General features: G+C 43.6%; 1 protein-coding gene across 2 annotated transcripts in view; it reads right to left on the bottom strand.

Moving 5' to 3' along the window:
* CFH (complement factor H) overlaps window positions 1-21,930 on the bottom strand; it is a 401,411-nt gene that overhangs the window by 213,705 nt on the left and 165,776 nt on the right. For both annotated transcript variants that reach the window (XM_083156807.1, XM_083156808.1), the window contains exon 15: window positions 5,961-6,134. In XM_083156807.1, the coding sequence (XP_083012933.1) occupies window positions 5,961-6,134 (174 nt within the window). The remainder of the gene's footprint in view (window positions 1-5,960; window positions 6,135-21,930) is intronic.

The raw sequence follows: 21,930 nt of genomic DNA, 5'->3' as shown, positions 1-21,930 counted from the left end.
GTCGACCTTGCTGTATGTTGACCCAGTGGTGTCAACCTAACGATCCCAGCATGTCTCCTGGACCCTGTGTGTCACCCCCCACAGTCCCCTGCACCCTGTGTGTCACCCCCTACAGTCACTACACCCTGCATATAACACCCTCTACAGACCCTGCGTGTCACCACCTATTCAGTCCCCTGCACCCTGTGTATCACACCCACCACAGTCCCCTGCACCCTGTGTGTCACACCCCCCCTCACAGATCCTGCATGTCACCCCCCCCCTACAGTCCCCTGCACCGTGTGTGATCACCTATACAGTCCCCTGCACCCTGTGTGTCACCCCCTACAGGCCCCTGGACCCTCTTTGTCACCACCTATACAGTCCCCTGCACCCTGTGTGTCACTCCCCTACAGTCCGCTACACCCTGTATGAAACCCCCCATGCAGTCTCCTGCACCCTATGTGTCACCACCTATATAGTCAAGAAGAAAAAAGAAAGTAGGAACAGCGCTGTACTGAATATATAAAAATTTAATTAAGAATTGCAATTTTACACATTATAACAGTCAATAATAGACAAACAAGACTTACATACATATAACACTCCCCCTTATATAACTGGAACTCATACTTCTCCTGAGGAAGCCGCTGAGAGGTCTTTAAGGCGGAGAAACGCGTTGAGAGGGGACACTGAGGCTGCCAACAACATCGGGCTGATAATCAATTCTCGGATATGACCTATTGCTAAAGGTCAGAGAAAATCGCCATTGTTTACAAGCCATACTTCACCCCAGGATTACAAAATAGGTATACCACGTCAAAATGTGCACATTTCTGTGGGGACGGAACTCAGTACTAACCTACTAACTGGCTCTATATATGAGCAAAGCTTCCGCAATTGCATTTAACAAAGCCTAACCAGCACCAGTTATATAAGGGGGAGTTTCTGTGTTACATGTATTTAAGTCTTGTTTGTCTATTATTGACTGTTATAATGTGTAAAATTGCAATTCTTAATTAAATTTTTATATATTCAGTACAGCGCTGTTCCTACTTTCTTTTTTCTTCTTGTGCATACGTTTGAGGGGTTTGTGGTAATTCCCCCTCAAGGTACAGCAGCAGTACGGAATATTCAATCAGCGCTCAGTATCAACCTGTGGTGTTTTGTTCACCTATATAGTCCCCTGCACCCTGTGTGTCACCCCTCTACAGTCACTACACCCTGGTTCTGTCACCACCGCCCACAGACCATGCATGTCACCAAATATACAGTCTCCTGGACCCTGTGTCTCACCCCCCTACAGTCTCCTGCACCCTGTGTCTCTCCCCCCCTACAGTCACAACACCCCCCTACAGGCCCTGAGTGTCACAACTATACAATCCCCTGCACCCTGTTACAAAAAGTAGGCAGGTATGCTTCACCCTGTGTGTCACCCCCTACAGTCTACTGCACTATGTGTAGCCCCCTGCATGAGACTGCTTCCCACTCTCTCCTCATGCCCAACTGCCGTTGCAAAACAAGTTGAAATGCCTATATTTATAATGGGGCATATTTCACTAAATTAAAAAAAAAACTGTAACTATCTGAAAAACCTTAACCCTAAAAGGCACTACACTGGGATAGTGACAAGCTCTATCTAATAAAACAAACCCAAGTCTTAATTCTTCCTCTACCCTGAGTTATGCCTTCCCAAAAATCCCCTCATAGAATATATGGGAAAACGGTCTGAAAAAGCCAAACAGGAAGTGGCAGAAAAAACTGACAGTTGAAACTTTAGGTTACTCCCAATGTTGGTCGACAGCAGACAGCGCACATCACCTCCGTGTACCGGAAGTACAGGCGGCGGTGTGGAACCAATCTGCCGCACACGCCAGAGGGGGAAGGAAATGTGGTTCCACTGTCCCCGGAAGTAGTCCGGTCTCCAGGCGGTTGTCATGGTAGCCAAACCCCACAACATGTACGTGACTTCTAGCAATCCTGTTTACTACATTATAAGTAAAACCACGAAAAGATGGCTCTCTAGGCCTGTCGGCTCCCAAAACTGTACTGGTTGCGTCAACTGCCGTTATATGATCAAGACCAATATATTTACACACCCAACCACAGGCAAGAGATACAATCTTCCAATGGACTGTGAGACCAAATACCTGGTCTATCTGATTAAATGCCCATGTAACAAAATCTACGTGGGCAAAACCATGCGAATGCTCAAGGCTCAAGGAGCGAATAGGAGCACACAGGTCCTCCATTAATAAGGCATATCAGAAGTTGGAAGCAAGTACGCCCCCAGTGGCGCGTCATTTTGTCAATTGTGGACATTCCATAAAGGATTTTGCTTTTATGCCATTGGAGCATGTGCCCCCCCTGAGGCGAGGTGGGGATAGACATGGCCTTTTGATGAAGAAAGAATGCTATTGGATCTATGAACTCAATTGCATGAGACCGTTGGGCCTCAATGAAGAGTTCTCATTTGCCCCGTTCATTAATTAAACATGTAAGCTAGTGTGTCCATTTAGCTAGTTTTCTATGTATTTTGAACGTTTAGCTCATTGATGTACCGCTCCAATCAATCCTCATTTATTATTCATGGGTAATCTTTCGAGATTATTCATGACTAGTATTGTGCCTTCAGATTGTATGGTTTAATTTGTGTATGTATATGTTGAAGCGCATCTGACACTTGCCTCCTGCTGTCAGGCGATTGCAGTGACGCTATTTACTAACGTATATTTTTTAATTATTCACTTGATATACTTTCTTTGTTTCATGTATATTTTCTGTATCTTCCCATATTGACGTGGTTTAAGTCACGTACATGTTGTGGGGTTTGGCTATACATGACAACCGCCTGGAGACCGGACTACTTCCGGGGACAGTGGAACCACATTTCCTTCCCCCTCCGGCGTGTGCGGCAGATTGGTTCCACACCGTCGCCTGTACTTCCGGTACACGGAGGTGATGTGTGCTGTCTGCTGTGATGCGGGGAGTGAGTGGAATGTGCGGACGCTGCATCTGAGGTTGATGGTCTGAGTGTCGACAGGTGAGTATGCCATTGGATGCCTTTTAAATTCTAGGTCCTGAGTTCAGTGTCTTGATGACCCCTCTTGATGAAGGTGCTATGCACCGAAACGGCCGTCGAGGAGACGTGTAATGTATCAAGTTGTTTAAGCATTGTATCAGCCTGATGGGTGTCCATTTATGCTCCAGATGATTGTGAGCTTGGATCTATTAAAACCTGCATTAATTTATCTGGTGGATTGGATCTTTCATGACTGGTGCTGTCAGTTCTGTTACCCCTTGGGGATCATACACAGGACTTTAACCTATCTTTCTTTTTTATATATGTTCACTTCATAATGTAAAATAATCATACATGGCGTATATGAATGTAATATGTGTGCCAGTTAGTGACCCCTGACATGCTTACAATAGCAATAGTTTTTTGTATATATTATATGAATTTTCCGGAGTCTGGATAACAACACTTGTTTTTATGCACGTTTTTTTTCACATTTTTTGATATGTTTGCATTTTTCACATATTTTTAAACACATTCATCCTTTACACATAAACTATGTACATGCCTCCACCATATTATAAGAGACGCGATGCGTCACCATAACAACCTTATCTAAACAGACACTATAGCAACTAATGACGCCAGCGCTAGGCGCCGCGCGAGCTTATCACATTAGCGCTGCCTGTAACTCCCGGATCTGACGTGTGCGGGTCACACGTGCGGGTCACGGACAATTTAAACACGATGTGTGGAGACACCATAGTAACAAGATCACGCTAGTGCGCGGCGTCACGTGAGCCGGCACTAGGAGATTACATTCACCTTACACATCATTTCCGGGTCCGGCAGCGTGCGTTCCAAGCATGCGGACCACGGACTTAATTACTGCACTGTACCCAACTTACAGCACCTTAATTAATTATCAACATGCACTAGCACTTTATCGTCAGACTCCTCATGATTATACCTCATAAATTTGAATGGATGTCCAATTTTAATAGTTAATTGAATAACTGCACTACAGTAAGCACTTCCGGGTCACATATGGCATAAATAGAGAGGCTCTAGCCCAAGCATGTCATCTTGAAAAAGGTCCCAGAGGCGGACCGAAACGTCGATGCCCATCACTGTTTGCCATGCTGCCTGATTAAAAAACCCCTGTTTGATTGCAAGACTGGTGAGTGACTCCATCTATTTTCACTATATATATATATATATATATATATATATATATATATATATATATATATATATATATATATATGAACCAACGGAGACCGGCACTCCTGTATGTAACACAGCTGACTCCGGTGCACATCCAATAGATAAATGCACAGTCCCAAAACGGATGTCACTCGGAGATTAGTACTAAGTGAAGAATACGCGACAACTGTATGTGGTCAACGTTTCAGGGGGTTAGCCCTTTTATCAAGACCTGATTTATCAAGGTCTTGATAAAAGGGCTAACCCCCTGAAACGTTGACCACATACAGTTGTCGCGTATTCTTCACTTAGTACTAATCTCCGAGTGACATCCGTTTTGGGACTGTGTATATATATATATATATATATATATATATATATATATAGGAAATAGATAAACAGAGGGGCGCTAAATAGTGCATAAAACGGTTTTATTTCAATAAAAGCAAACAGCAAAGGTATATGGTCACAGGTTGCTCGTACCAAATATTTCAACAGTGTGGGCTGGATACCATAAATGTTACCAGGCCAAAGCAGGTCCAACGGGAGTCCGGGGCACCATCAGGAGCACAGCCCATGCCGCTTTCCCCAATTAGGATAAACTAGCTGGTTCTCCGACCCCTTGCCTGTTTACATCCTGCTATATAGCCACCACCCACTTGCTTGCACCTCTTGTAATCTGTCTGTCTCCCCTTCCTAATAGATTGTACGCTCCTCCGAGCAGGGCCCTCTTCCCTCCTGTTGTCAAAGCCCACTTCTCTTCACATTTCACTCACAGCTCTCCTATACTCAAACACTCAGTGACCATCCTCGTCTGCATACTCATCTCCATCATTGGCCTCAAGCCTCTAGTTGTATGTTGATTGAGTCCTCACTACTTATATTTAAGCTGTAATGTGTATTGAACTGTGGCGCTCTTTATTTGTACTGTATTTTTGTTATTTAATCAATGTAATACTGTTTTGTCTCCCTGTACTGTTCCTTTGTACGGCGCTGCGAAACACTTGTTACGCCTTATAAATAAAATAATAATAATAATAAAAAAAATAATAATAATGTCATAAAACTCACATTGCAATATGTGAGTTTTCATACTAGAACAATGTAATAACCATGAACTTAAAAGCACGCAAACTATTTAATTGCCCGAGATTTGGGACAAACTGACATTTTTTAAAGGTACAAATTTGTCCCACACAAAGAAGTCGGACCCCATTACAGTTGTATCCATGTTTGTGATTCAGATGTAATACAAGCAGTTTCAAAATGGAAGATGCATTTTCACAGATACAGTAAGTCCTAAGCAGAATCATGGCAAGTATGTATAAGTATTGCTGAGGGGAGGAGTGGTAGAGTGAGTCTTTCTGCCCCTCTGGTGGATGGTCACATTACTTTAGCTTTGTGCCATTGCCTTGTAACATTGACAACTATCACAGTATTGCCCCAGTGGGCCCTTCATACCCAAGCCATAAACTGGGAAGTACATTTTGTAGAGATGATACGTTCCTGCAGTGCAACAATTATCACGTTCTACACTATTCAGCTACATGCCATCCTGCATTACATTTAAATATGTGGGTTTAGGTGATGTCAGTATTAGTATGTGGCTGGAGTAAGAATACAGCAAATGGGGAAATATGTACAGAGAATGATTATGTATTATAATGATTTATAAACATTTATGGTAGATTTAAAATTATTTTGGATTTATGTGTAAACATTATATTTCCTGCCACTATATATATACAATACTTACCATTACATATTGGTATATTTTCCCATTGTCCTTCTGTGCATTCTGCTGAGCTGCTTCCGGACAGAGTAAAACCATCCATACACTGGTACAGAGCTCGGTCACCATGCCTGAAGTCTTTGTCCTTTCCTACAAGTGATGCATTTGGAACATCTGGGGCTTTGCCGCATGGAATTCCTGAATAAACAAACAGATTTTCAGGCACCCAGGTATCATGATATCTTTGGAAACATGTCTGGAATTACAGTACTGAGGCTTTCAGAAAATTAGTAATATGTGGTCATTAATATTTTTACACTTGTAGAATTTTCTGAATTTGGGGATCAATAAATGAAAGTAATGTAACATTTATTTTGCAAAGATTCATTTTGCTTAATATCAATTCTTATGAACTGTGTATTTATGGGATACGGTCATTGGGTCACCAGCATTTTGGTCGACAGTCATTAGGTCGACATGCATTTAGGTCAACATGAGTCTAGGTCAACATGCAGGAAGGTTGACATGAGTCTAGGCCAACTGGGTCATTAGGTCGACAGGGTCATTAGGTCAACATAGGTTAGGTCGACAGTCAAAAGTCTGTGTCAACATTCAGGACAAAAAAAATGGGAAAAACCCTATGTCGAGCTTTTGACTGTCGACCTACCCCCATTTAGAACGAATGACCCGAATAAATAAAATACAACCGAATATGGGTGGTTATTCAGTAAGGTTCTTAAAGGCAAAATCTTCTCTAATGTACAAAACCTTGTGGGGGGACATGGTCAGTGCTCTGTGAGATGCTGGCCATGCCCCCATCCCTTTGTGTCTCTAAATAGATGCTGTGTGTGTGTGTGTGTGTGGGGGGGGGGGGGGTGGCTATGGCGGCAAGCAGGTAGGACGTGAGGTGGTGGAGCTCCCCGGCCACCCATCCTGGAAATCCATCCTGTGCCCTGGTAACACTGACCTTCAGTCCTAGAACACTGCCCCAGTGACTTTTTCAACCGGGTGAGCTGGCCATACCTGGCAACACCCGATTCCGGAGCCAGCGGGATCTAGTGAAAGCCCATGGCCTATCTACTGCCGCACCCGCCTGGTGCTTGTTGTTCTGAATGTGCTCAGGGGCTCCGGCGACCATTTTGGAAACTGCCCAGCTATCTAAGACCCCCCGAAGGAGCTCTTCACCACCCTGCTGCCCTCTGCATGATTGTTGTAGCTAAATTGCTGTGGCTGCACCCTCTCTGTCCCTATCTGCACTTACTTACAGGTGAAGCTGGTCTGCTTGTTTCATTTGTAGTCGTGGGCATATAAACTGCCTATACTGATCCAGTGACATTTAACTGGAACACAGCATATGCTACCACATTACATATTAGTATACATTAAACTAAACACAAGTACGGATTTATTCATCCCTGCTTACTGCTGTGAGAGAGATCAAGCAAGTGTACAAGCAAGTCTGTAAACCTATATTCATTGAACATGGTGAAACACCATCACCATAATAATGCTGCAGAAGACACAATAGATACATTTAAAATAAGGTTGGATAAACATTTATTGGTTAAAAACATCCATGGGTACAAATAAGAAACACAATATGTCTTTAAAATACTAGAACATACTATACAACAAGGGATAACCTATTATAAACCTAGGTTGAACTAGATGGACGAAAGTCTTTTTTCAGCCTTACCTACTATGTAACTATGTAACCTTGAGAAATAAGCTAGGGGCCCCACAGCACAGGGCCCGACTGCCTCTAATGTGGATAATCCACCTAGCCCTGGAGACCCAGTCGATGCATCACTCACGTCCTTTCAACAAGTCTTGGATGCTATTGCTAGCAGTGAAAAGAGGATAACGGATAAAATTGAAAAAGTCCAATATGACTTGTTATTGCTCAGAGAAGATACGTTATGCATAAGCGGGTGGGAGAAGTGGAAACACGTGTTTCTACAGTGGAAGATATATGGTTGACCCCATGTTAAGAGAATACAGAGTAAAGTTATGGACATGGAGGGCCGATTGAGAAGAAATAACGTAAGGATTGTTGGCCTACCAGAAAAGGAAGAGGGCTCAGCACCTGAATCATTTCTGGAAGATTGGCTCCTAGAGTTATATGGGAAAGAATCCTTCACTCCTCAGTTGGTGGTCGAGAGAGCTCACAGGATTCCCACACATCCACTTCCCCCTGGGGCCCCTCCTTGGACATTTATTGCTGAATTTCTACACTGTATAGGTTGGTGGACTGCACACTCAGGGGAAGGAGGGGAGGAGGAGAGGGGTTCGTTGTGTGTTGAATGGGGGATTCGTGTGGTTAATGTGCAAATACAATACAGTCAAGGGATAGGTAAAAAATGAGTACAGTGTTGTACTTTAGTAACTTAAATAGATAATGGTAGTGGGGGATGGGAGGTCACTGGTGCCCACAGGTGGGTGTCATTTCTTCCTCTCTCACTGCAGTTTCAGTGTGAGGTTGTTATTAGAAAAAAGGGGGGAGGGGGGAGTTTGTCCTGGGATCCAAATGGGGTGTATCTGATCCCTTCTGTGTGCGGGGGAACCCTTGTGGGAATGGGGGTGATCAACAGATCCCCTTTTACCATAAGGGGTGTTGGGTCTTATGTCTCCTCCCGTGTGCAGATGGGTCGGGGTTCTACACTACAAAGACCGGGATACGGTCCTCAGGCTGACCCACACCAAGGGTCCCATGATCAGAAATGGTGTGACTATTTCTGCATTTCCTGACTTCGCCATGGAAGTACAAAAGGAAAGGGCCTTATTTGTTCCTGTGAAACGTAGACTACGAGATCTAAACCTTCCTTATTCCATGCTGTTCCTGGCCAGGCTGTGGGTGGTGGAGGATGGAGAAATGAAATTTATCAATAATTAGAGGTGGCGACTTGGCTAGACCGCTTCACACCTGGTGCTAGACAGTTGGCCCCAGCTTGATCCTCCATGTCAAATGTGTGGTGACTTTGAGTTTAACACTTCTGGACAATTTAGAGTATCTTTTTTCTCTGAAAATCACTCAGGGGTCTCCTTTAACGTCAGCAATGCTTTGATAGAGTGTTCATAGCTACATATATATTTTTAGTTGCTATATTCTTAGTAATATTATGTGGGCTTCGCCAGCCCAGGGCTAGCGTTGTCCTATCTCCCACTGCTGGGACAATGGTAGCCCTGCTTCTGGCACGGGCTGCACTGGAGATCTCGCGGTTTTAGCGAGATCTCGCGCATGCCCATTAGAGCCGTCCGGGGAGAAAGCACACTGCGCATGCACAAAACGCCGGGGGCCCGATAAGGAGAGCCATTAATGCTGGGCATAACGGCTCTCCTTATCAGTTTCAAGGGGGTTAATACATCTTCCCATAATGGGTGCCCACTTCTCCACGTTATGCTGGAGAAGTGGGACCCGTTATTTAAAAACGAAAACGGCAGATTAATACATCTGCCCCATTATCACTAATAATAACCAAGATTTTATCCCTAAGAACCTAGCCCCAATAATATCTTACATTAAAGACAAATCTTTGGTCTGGAATAAACTGCCCTTAAACGTCATCGGTAGGGTCCATTTAATTAAAATGATCATACAACCTAAGGTATTGTACGTGCTACAGCAATCACCAGTGTATGTCCCGGCTTCCTTTTTTAGACATTTAAGTAGCCTACTGTCTTCCCTGATCTGGGCAAACAAACGCCCTAGGATTAGCATCAATACACTTACCAGGTCAAGAACTGATAGCGGTTTAGCTTTGCCACATTTTAGGGTATATTATTACTCCTGTCAACTCTCTCATCTTAGATTATGGATACAGGATGTTATTGATTGTTCAAGCCATTAAGATTTGGCAGGAGACTCAACGTTTGATGAGATACACCGCTACTGATCCGGACACTCCCCTCTGGCATTCCATAAAGCTATCTGAACTTACCTGCTTTTCTGGTAGGTGACAATTGGGCAACTATACGAGGCCAATGTATTGAAGTCATTTCAACAATTAAAGAAGGAATATGAACTGTCCCAATTATACTTCTTTCATTGTCTACAGCTATGGCACACCCTTAGTACTCAATTTAACAATAGCCCCCCTGTTCTGTCCTCTTCCCCAGCGAAAGTATTTTTAAATAACTTGGGACAAACCAAAGCTATCTCTCTAGCATACTCATTTTTGATGCCCTATTTACACAAGGATCCCCTATCCAAATTTAAAGGACAGATGGGAGGTAGACATTGGACACATTAGTGATGAAGCATGGGAGGAGGCAGTGGCACTCCCACAGCATGCTACAGTCTATGCGAAATTTCAGCAAATCCAACTATTTATATTACATAGGACATATCTGACCCCAACCAAACGGGTTAAATTTGGCGGTCGTGCTACATCAAACTGCCCTAAATGCCGTTCCCCGCAGGGGTGCTTTTGGCATCTCCTCTGGGATAGTCCTGTGGTATCTTCTTTTTGGGCACATGTCAAATCAATCTTAGTATCCACTGAACAGACCCTGACACCCAAAGTATGTGTGCTGGGGGGTAGGGAAAATGCTCCCCTTAACAAATATTAAATCCAATATGTGATTAATTTGCTCTCTAGCTAAAGTTATCATAGCTCGGTCCTGGATGGCCAACTCGGGACCTACACTGGACAAGTTGAAGGCCCTGATAAATACCACAGTACAACATGAAAAGTATGTCTATATGTCAGGTGGCTCACTCTCTAAATCTGGTCTAGGTGGCTGGATTCCCCACACTCCCCATCACTCTAATTACAGATGAGTTATGTCAATGGTGGCCACCCTGGGCACTGGTTGTTGGTCTAAAAGAAATGTAGATACGACACGTATTGTATTACGTTAATCAGTACTTTACTATTATATATTCTACTAATAATTCACTGTCCTCTAGTGAAAAAAGATTTGCCTTAGGTAGCTCATTATATGATAGTCTGATTCAATCTTTCTTCTTTTTTGTTGTTTAATTTCTAATCTACTCTACACAAAATCATTATAATCATTCCATTACATATCACAGATCAATCTAAAAAACTGCTACAGGCTAACTTCAATTTTAATTGGAGAAAACGCTCCCTCAAATATTTAGGGATTCAGCTAACTAAATCTTATAGTTCCCTTTATCAGGCCAACTATCCTCCACTTATAAGATCATTTCATAAGGACTTACAACATTGGCAATCACATTTCCTCTCATGGATCGGCCACATTACAGCTGTAAAAATGAATACACTCCCTAAACTACTTTATTCCAAACCCTCCCGATACCAATTCCATCGTCCACGCTCGCTGCTCTACAATCCGCCTTCTGTAAATTTATATGGAACAATAAGAAGCCCAGAATTCGCTGAGACGTCTTATCTAGACGATCCCAAAATGGTGGACTTGGCCTCCCCATACTCCAGCGTTATTTAGATGCTACTAGGCTAAGCCAGCTCATAGCCTGGCATTCCCCTCCTAATAGCAAAAGATTGGTAGACCTGGAAAGCAACTTAGTGGGGATCCCATCAGTCTCATATCTCCCTTGGTTGCCCCGTAAGAGCCACCCACAATACTCCGTTACTTCTCCTACAGTAGATCTGACCCTAAAATCCTGGGAGAAACTCAATAAAAAATTTAAACTTACATCATCCCCCCACCCCTAACCCCCTTATGGAATAACCCATTTTTTCCACCGGGCCTCAACCCCTCGATGGCTGCTCCCTGGATACAAGCGGGCATTACCAGAATTCATCATATACAGGGACTTTGCCCCAAAAAACGTTTGATGAACTGCAACAAAAATATAGTATCCCGAACACCTTAAACTACCAATATCTACAACTTTGACACTTCTCTTCTACATACCAATCCACACAACCTCGCCAGGCTCCCTCCCAGCTAGAAAGATTTTGCATATATAGGCCTACCGACAGAGGATCTATATCACAGCTTTATAACTCTATCCTAATTAAAGACACTCCTACCCTAGATAACTACGAACGTGAGTGGGAAACTGATCTAGGCCGACGTCTCGAGGAGGAATGGGAATCAATTCGTCTAGCAGTTTCAAAATGTTCAATTAGCGTATCAATTAAAGAAAATTCCTATAAGGTATATTCCAGGTGGTATTTGGTCCCAACTCATCTTCACCGCATTTATCCTAATTGATCAGACCTATGCTGGAGAAACTTGGGCAGAGGGGGACGTTCTCCCACATCTGGTGATCCTGCCCAATTATAGCCCATTTCTGGAAGATGGTTCTCTCCCTCCTCACTCGACTTGTCATCCCTCCTACTCCCATTGAACCCATTAACCTACTCTTATGCTCCCCAATTGACAATTTCCGTAAGGAATCTAATAAGTTGATCCTGCAAATTGCCTGCGTGGCTAAACATCAAATAGCTAGCAATTGGAAAAACCTAAATGCTCCTAGCCAACAAGAACTAATTAATAGAATATGGTTCATAGCTAAAATGGAATATATCACAAGTCTACAAAACAACACTGTTCGTAAATTCCACTCTGTTTGGCTCCCATGGTATACATATCACAACGCCCCTCTTCCTGGTCAATCTTAAAACTTTCTTTCACATACGAATAAACTATTTCTTCAGCGCAACCTTGCTACTTACTATTTCCGCTTCTTCTTATGACTTCTTTCTCCCCGTCGTTGGGTCCCCCCTCCCCTCCCTGAATCTATTCCAAGACACCAAGTGACAGTGAAGATCTCTTAATATAAGCCCACATCTAGCTAAATTGCACATTTTGGCCACTGCCCTATAAAAGGGGTCATCGGTTAACGTCACTTAACAACATCAAAAATCTCACTTCACATGTGAATCATCACTTCAGTCATGTTTCACTGTTCCTGATCTACAGAAGGAGCCGGGCTCCCTCTTGCTGGCGAATCGCCAGTACGTCACCGCTGGCGATCCGCCAGCAGCCCGGCTCTCCATCTGACTGAGACGCACGTGTGTCTCACGCACACGCGCGTCTCAGTTTCCGTGCGGCGGGGCGACGGGAACCTGTCTGTCTCCGCTTCAGGGAGACGGACAGGGTTAGAGGGGGTGCGGGGAGGCGGTGGGGACCCCGGGTGACCGCCGACAAGCCGGCGGGGACCCGGGGGAAGCCGTCGGAAGGGGATGCGCGCGAGTCCCCTTTCGCAGATACAGATGGCGGGTGGCGGGGGATGGCGGCTGGCGTCGCCATCGCCATCCCCTGCAAAGAAGAGACCATCACCATGTAATGTCCATTACAGTGACCTGTCATTTTAATTACTGTGAATGTCATCATAACTGTATGTTTCTTTTTCTGAAAATGTTGTGTAACTACATTTATTCAATAAAATTTATGATATAAAAAAAAAATCTTTATAATCATATTATTTTGAGGTTTGAACAGAGTACACCGTATGATCTTATTATTAATATTTTATTCACATTGATGTATTCACTTAATGCACTTTTTACAATTTTGATGTACATTACTATTCAGTTTGTCTTGAAAGTGTTACTATCATCTTTATATGCGAGCACCTAAATGCAGTGAGTTATTCTGTGTTATCGTTATTGTCTAATAAAAATACTTTATTTAAAAAATAGATGCTTTGTGCATGTATACAGTGTCTATTCACTGAGCAGAGCAACAGCGGGCAGGGGGACCCAGGGCAGCCGAGAGGTATGCCGGGCCCTGGTAAAATTAGGCCACGCCCCAAAAATGTTAAGGGGGGGGTGGGGTGTAAAAAACACTCTAAAGTCGAGGGGGGTGTTATTGTGTCCCTCCCCTCAGCAGCACACACCTACAGCATGTACTGTGCTGACAGCAGGCTCAGCATGAGCCCCAGGCCAAACCAGCCAGCAGGGTAATGCCACAGCCGGGAGGAGACTTTTTATACAAGTCCCCCCGGCCAAAGCATTAACCCTACTGACCAGTCATCCTGGCCAGGGGCCCTGGGGGAATGGGGACCCCCCCAATAAAGGGGTCCCCCCCCTCCAGGACTTACCTGACCAGGCTGAAGCCTGGTGCTGTCCTCGATGCCCCTGGGCGGTGGGCATCTAGCTGATCTTGGTGTAAAAAAAAGATTAAACTATTGTCTAATACTGGGGCACTATGAGTCCCAGCAAGCCTCCCCCGCAAGCTGGGACTTGGAGAACCACAAGTCCCAGCCTGCGGGGCATTAAAGGGCCCGCTGGGTCTTGTAGTGCCACAGTATTAAAAATAGTACAATAAAACACACTGACACACACTTAAAATAAAACTTTAATACATAAAAAGCCCACACATACTAATACTTACCTATCTTCTTCCCGTAGGTCGCCCTGGTCCTGTGTCGTCTTCTGGTCCTGTGTCGTCTTCTGGCTCCATGTCGATGTCTGTCGTCCTCGCTGTCGGCAGTCCGGAGTCCGACGAAATGCATGTGGAAGCTGTGGAAGGAAACCATACTCACCTGTCCCGGGGCGACGTACTCCAGGTAAGGGTCTTTGCAAAAAAACAAACCGACACCCGAAACCAGCTGGACAGCAGGAGCCGCACAGTGTTTGTGTACATCGTGCGGCTCCGCCTCCCGAATGCCGCTATTGGCCGCCTTGCGGCCTAGCGGCTCCTGTGGACCCCACGCCGATTTTTTTTTTATATATTTTTTTTTATATATTTTTTTACACTAAAACCTCCACGGATCTGACTGATCCGTGCAGGCTTAAAGCAAATACGACAGGGAAAGCAAGGTGTATTTTCCTGTCGTATTTGCGTGGGTGTTTCACACCACTTAGCAGCCGTATTATCAATACGGCTGCTTAGTAAATCAGGAACCACCATTCTTTTGAATGGTGATTTCTGTCGTAAAAACAAATACGAATGTTCCATCTTTAGGAATACGAATTGTTGTATTTTCGGGATTGTAAATCCCGAAAATACAAATTCGTGAAAAAAAGGTGTATTTCTCCCTACGAATACACCTTTTTTTTACGAATCCATTTTGGCAAATGTCCCCCAACATCTCAATTGCAGCAGCTGTGGTTGAAACGGATCGCCATATTGGGGGAATAACTCATGATGTAGCCATTATGCAGGATGATATAATAAAACTGCAAAAAGAAAACTATCAGCTATACAACAAGCTGGACAATATCGAAAATAGGTCCCGCAGAAATAATATTAGAATTGTGGGCATCCCAGAAACAGTGAAGGAGCAAGCTTTGGCTTACTTTGCTAAAGTCACGCTTCCCTCTATCTTAGGAATAGCTGGTCAATATACAGACCTTGTCATTGAGTGGATACACAGAATAGGCCCAGTCAGAGCCTCTGAGAAACATCCTTGTGTTGTAATTTTTAGATGTTTAAACTATTTACACAAGTTAGCCATCTGGACTGCCTCTAGAAAAGTGAAACCGCTTATGTGGGAAAATAATAAGCTAATGCTGTTCCAAGATTTCTCTGTAGAGCTTACAAGAGCAAGGAAAGCTTTCTCCTACATTTGCTCCAAGCTAGTACAAGAGAAGAAAAAATTAGCTTTACTCTACCCGGCGTGACTGCGTATTTACTATGGTGACAGATTCTATGATTTCTCTGACGCAAGAGATACTGAGGCCTTCCTCAAGGAACATGACATGGAGGAAGCACAAGATATTTCTGACCCATGATAATATCATCTTGGTTCACATTGGCCAATAGTTTTAACTTATACTGCTTACTGATATTGTTCCTATCCTGACTTATGGCAAAATGTTTATAATATCGCCTTAAAGTATTAGTTAGCAAATTTATGCATAATGTTTGGTACTTGTTTCCTAGCACAGCGCCCAATTTTACTAAGTATGCAAACGTAGTTGTATGGCATGCGATGCGATGCGATTTTACCCGTACTATACCATGACATCACATATAATGTCATTTATTTATGCCCCCCCCCAGTATCGACGCCATCCTGAAGCGTGGCGAGCGGTGGCGGGGCATGTCTGGCTGATCTTTTCATACCTCCACTATCCACGTTAGCGTGGAGTTGATGTTATATAGTGTGGCGAGCATAGCGAGCCACTGAGCCCGACGCGTGGCGAGCGCAGGTCGCCCCACGATGGGACGCGTATTATCTTACATGTATTACGCATCCCCTCGTGGGGAACGTTGCACTCGCCACGCTTCGGGTTCGGTGGCTCGCCACACTATATAATATCACCTGCACGCTGACGTGGATAGTGGGGGTATGAAAAGGTCGGACGGACGCGTCGCTCGCCATGCTTCGGTATGACGTGAATAGTGGGGGGGGGGCAAAATAAATGACATTATATGTCATTTAATGGTGTAGCACATTCAATGCCATTATTGTATGTGCAATCATACCATTAATAAGATAGGGTGCGATAAAAAAATCGCATCCCATCGCATGCCATACAATAATGGCATGCGATGCGATGGGATGTGATTTTTTATCGCACCCCATCGCATCGTATGGCACACAAAAATGGCATGCTATGCGATTTTTTATCGCAGCCTATCTTAGTAATTCACTGACAGAGAGCAGTCAATACATTACATACAAAAATCGCATCACATCGCATGCCATACAATAATGGCATGCAATGCGATTTCACTACGCTGAATAGCCCACTACGCAAATGCCGTAGTGGGCGCCGTGCTAGGAAACAAGTACCTAATGTTTAAATGAATGTTTTTGTCAATAACTCTCATGCTTCATGGCTTATTCCATATTCTGTACTCACCACCATATTAAACTGACCCTAGATAATATGCTGATCATTGGCGTTTATCTCTGGTTAAATAACCGAAGTCCAATTCCTCTTCATTTTTCCCCTTAAGGTTGCTAACATGGCAGATCTATCACATATATAGCTACATTACCTTCCCCCCTCCCCCGTCCCTTCTTATTTCCCTATTCCCTTACACTGTTTTGCACTTAGAGGATTAACAATTTATCATCTTTGTACCACAATTAAATGTAACTTATACCACCATCCATTATGGTCTCCTTGAACTACAATATTGATACCATTAATGTTGGAGGTATTCACTCACCTGCAAAAAGCTGGAAAATCTTACAATATTTACAAAATCAGAGGATGGATATAGTATTCCTTCAGGAATCGCACCTTACCCTTACTGAAACTTTCAAACTTAATCTCTTTGGCTGGGAAGTATTCGCAACCTCACCTTATAACTCCAAATCAAGAGGAGTAGTGATTTTGGCAAGAAAAGCTCTCCATCTTATACCTCTAGATGTATATAACGACCTTGAAGGTTGCATAGTATGTGTTTCAATTCAATTGTCAGGCCTCACATTCAAATTATGTGATATTTATGCACCTTATGTATACACAAAAGCTTTCTTCAACAACCTTCTAAACTAACTACTACCCCACTCTGACCAGAATCTTATCATTTGTGGAGACCTTAATCTTATTTCCTCAGTCTACCTTGACCGCTCCCAATCTCCCAGCAGAACCATTCATCTACCCAAATTAGGCTATCCCCTCCTTTATTTCCCAGTTACAGGCAGTGGACATATGGAGAGTTATGCACCCAACAGACAAAGAATTCACATGCCTTACCGCAGCACATGCCTCACTCTCATGAATTGACTATACTATTATATTCTCACACTTACTCCCAAAAATATCTGCTTCCAATATAGAAACCATTGCAATATCAGACTACGCCCTAGTGTGGTTCTCAATAACAACAGGACCCCCAACCCCATCTAACAAACTATGGCATTTCTCGACCAACCTATCTAACTCACCACAATTTCTCTCTAAGCTAAACAAAGCCTGGAAAGATTTTAAGAAAGATAATCGTGGGCATTACGAAGTGAACCCAAGCTTGTTTTGGCAAACAGCAAAATTAATGTTAAGGGGAACCATTATGGCATACTCATCCACTAACCGTCGAAAAACCACCAATACATATTTATCCTTGCAAGCTAATCTAACGGATGCATGTATAGTATTCAAGCAGAAGCCTAACCCAGCTTCCAAATCCTCATACAACATAGTGAAAACTAAGTTTGAAGACATACTACAAACCATGAGTGACAAGCATTTATTTTCTATAGACTACCGCTACCACAAATTTGGCAACAGAACTGGCAAACTGTTAACAAACCTACTCAGAGGTACACGCCCCCCATGGTTGTCCACCCGCTTAAGCAGGATAATGGCTCATACATTACTGGTTCTAAACAAATTGCCGGTACCATGTCATCCTTTTACGAAACCTTATATTCTGTCCCTTCAAACACTACTACAGATCATTTGACATACCCATCTACTACCACAAACACAGATTTTTGTGCAGAAACAGACATAAATAACCAATATCCTCAAATTCCTCCAATACTATCGAATCCCCTTTTAACACCAATCTCAACAGCTGAAGTAACCACAGCAATTAGACATATGAAGCCAATGAAAGCTCCAGGCCCAGATGGCTTCACTACAGAATTTTATAAAACTCTTCTCCCAGATATCTCAGACATTCTAGCCTCAGCCTTCAACCATATGATAGACACTGGTTCATTCCATCTTTACTTCAACTCCGCCATTATCAAACTCATCCCCGAACCAGGTAGAGACCTATCCTCACCAAGCTCTTATCGCCCAATTTCATTATTGAACTTCGACTATAAAATTTTAACAAAATTTCTAGCAGAACGCTTAAAACCCATCTTGCCAGAGATCATACACCCTGACCAGATGGGTTTTATTACAGGCCGACTCGGTAATAAATGTCCGCAGAGTATTATCAATGATCCAATACATATCATCCACCAACCCTTCCTCCTGCAATGTAATAATGGCCCTAGACGCTGAAAAAGCATTTGATATGATTTTATGGCCCCACCTATATCACTCCTTATCACGCTTTGGTTTTCCTGAACATTTTATATCATAAAAACATTGGGCTCGGGATCTTCATCACAGATGTATTGTAATGCTCACCTCTCTGAACCGTTTAAGATAGCAAGGGGAACAAGGCAGGGATGCCCTTTTTCCCCCCTTCTGTTTGCTATTGTAATAGAACCTCTGGCTATCGCAATCCGTAACCACCCCTCAATTCAGGGTATTAAAATTAGAGACATTACACTTAAGGTTTCGCTATTTGCTGACGATATGTTGCTGCTTATTTCGAATCCGGCATCGAGTATACCTGTGATCTTGAACCTAATAGACAAATTCGGACAAGTTTCAGGATATAATATTAATGTGGACAAGTCTGAACTCCTCCCACTCACACCCCTCCCCCTACACTGTTAAACTCACCCACTCTTTCATCCTTCAAAATAGTCAAAGACAATATTAAATACCTAGGCATCTACGTCCCTGCTTCTCTTTCAGACTTATACAAATCAAATTTCACCTCAGTCCTTACTAAGATATCTACCTCTATTAATAACTGGTTAAATCTTCCACTCTCTCTCTCTCTCTTAGGCCATACTGTGGCAGTTAAAAGCATACTATTCCCCAAAATATTTTATACCATACCAATGCTTCCCATTAGCCTCACAAAAGCTGAATTCTTAGCATTTGATAAACTAATTGCCAAATTCCTATGGTCTGGGAAAAAAGCCAGATTTACTACATCCAAACTGCAACTACCAAGGAACCTAGGAGGAATGAAACTTTCTAACCTCAAACTCTACACAATTTCCACATTCTTTCGCTATATAAGCGACTGGCTCTTAAACACTGCTAATCACACATGCCCCAAATTAGATCAAGCCATCCTCTACCCCTTTTCTCCTGCTGGCCTTTTACATTCCAAATCTACTGACATACCTACAGAAATACTAAATAACATACTATTCCATGACACATACCACATTTGGCTCACTTTAAACAAAAAATTACAACGTGATCCATATAGCTCTCCATATGTCCCTGTCTGGGGAAATTCTGCCTTTCCTCACTCTATGTCCAACTCCCTCTTCTATTCTTGGAAAGAGAAGGGCCTATCAAACATCTCCAATGTGTTTGATCCTGGGGAACAGATATATCCAATCTCTGATCTACAATCCTTATATATGATTCCTGCTAGACACTTCATGGTCTTCTATATGCAATTCTTGGACTTCACTATTACCCACAATTGCTGATAAACCAGACTCCCTCAAATCTTATGAAAAAGCTTACAAACACACCAGCTCTGCCTACTATCAAGAATTTCATCTAAGATTTCTACACAGAGCTTATATATCCCCTATACAAAGGAAACATTGGGTCAAAGAAGAAACAGGACACTGTAAAAAATGCCATCACTCATCTGCCTCCTTCGACCATTGCATATGGGAATGTGGCAAAGTCAAACGTTTCTGGTATAAAGTGGCCTCCTTTGTAAATAAAACCTTCAACATCCACATGTCACCAGATCTGTTAGCTATTGTTTTTCTACACTTGGGACTTACAAGGGAAAACCATGGAAATCTCACCTTTACTCACAAAAATCATCACCATCTCCAAAAAGCTCATCTTAATTCACTGGACTGACATCCCCCCCTAACCGTTCTGAATAAACTTTTTCAGCTTCTATATCTGGAAAGAAGATCAATCCAAATCAACGATCTGGAAGCTGGAGCTCTCAAAAAAATGTGGTACTTGTTTCCTAGCACGGGTCTCATCGCACACCTTAACTTAAGGTATGCGATGGGACCCGACCGACCCGATTTCGGGCTTTTTTTGAGGTTTTCCGTCAAATGTAAAATCGGGTCCATCGCATGCGCATGCGATGCGACCGACGCGACCGACCCGATTTTACATTCTAAGCATTGTATGTAAATTCCTATGCCCAAGCCCGAAGCATGGCAAGCGCAGCGAGCCCCGCGCTCGCCACACTATATAAAATCATCTCCACGCCGATGTGGATAGTGGGGGTATGAAAAGGTCGGAGGACGCGTACCGCCGCCCCTCGCGGGCTCGCTGCGCTTGTCACGCTTCGGGTTCACGTTGATCATGGCTTCGCGTTAACAATGGGGGGGCATACAATGAAAAATGGGGTCTGGGGGGCATTTAACATTGGGGCCAATGTAAAATCGGGTCTCAGGTACCATTTAACATAGGTTCCAATGTAAAAAATAGGGTCGGTCGGGTCAATCGCATTGCATGCAATTTGGTTGCATGCGATGCGATTGACCCGATTTTTGCAACCCGATTGCATACAATTAAAATAGGTGATGCCGTGCTAGGAAACAAGTACCAAAAATTTAAAATTGGGAACCATTCATTATATCTCTCCCAAAACCTACTCAATCGGACATTTTAAAACCGTTTGCAACCACTTCATGGCATACCTATAAATTTCCTCCCCCAACGACAACCACTGTGTAATGTGCACTTCAATAATCTTAAGTACATTATTGTATATCTCTTTTGAAAGACCTAAGGAACCTAAAGGCATTACTATTACTATTACTATCTATATAATAAGTTGAAGAGTCTGTGTGCGTGTGTGTGTGTGCGTGTCCGTCGCATTGCGGACACACCGTGGCACTCAGAGACACCAAATTCAGCAACAAGATACCCCTGGACCCGGTGGTGTGCACCTCGAAGCCGTTTTTGGGAAATTTCACTTAGAAATTTAAAAAACACCAAGTTTTAATTTTCCTTCATTGATGTTCTGGGGAAAAGATTGATGATCTGGGAAACCGTTTGCGAAGGAACAACTCCACACCTGGGCCCTTATTCTGATCGGTGCGGCCGGAGCCGCATATGCGGCTCCGACCGCACCAGACGAATCCCCGCCTTCCATACGCATCGCCACGGCCGTCCGTACGCGGCCATGTGGCGATCCGCATGATTGTGGACGGGGATACGCCTCCTCCATGGTGGGAGCAGCCCCTGCATTCGATGGTCGCCGAACATCGAATGCAGGGCCGCACGCTCCACCAGGTCCCGCAACACAAGACCACACGGACACTTGTCCGTGTGAAATCTTGTATGAGGGCGGGCAGCTGACATCCGGCGATGTCAGATGCCCGCCCTGTACCCACGCG

The sequence above is a fragment of the Crinia signifera genome, chromosome 8, assembly GCF_055691185.1.
Source record: "Crinia signifera chromosome 8, ASM5569118v1, whole genome shotgun sequence".
NCBI classification, from domain to species: domain Eukaryota; kingdom Metazoa; phylum Chordata; class Amphibia; order Anura; family Myobatrachidae; genus Crinia; species Crinia signifera.
Note: the sequence above shows the minus strand (reverse complement) of the source record. Positions and strands in the feature narration are given on the sequence as shown.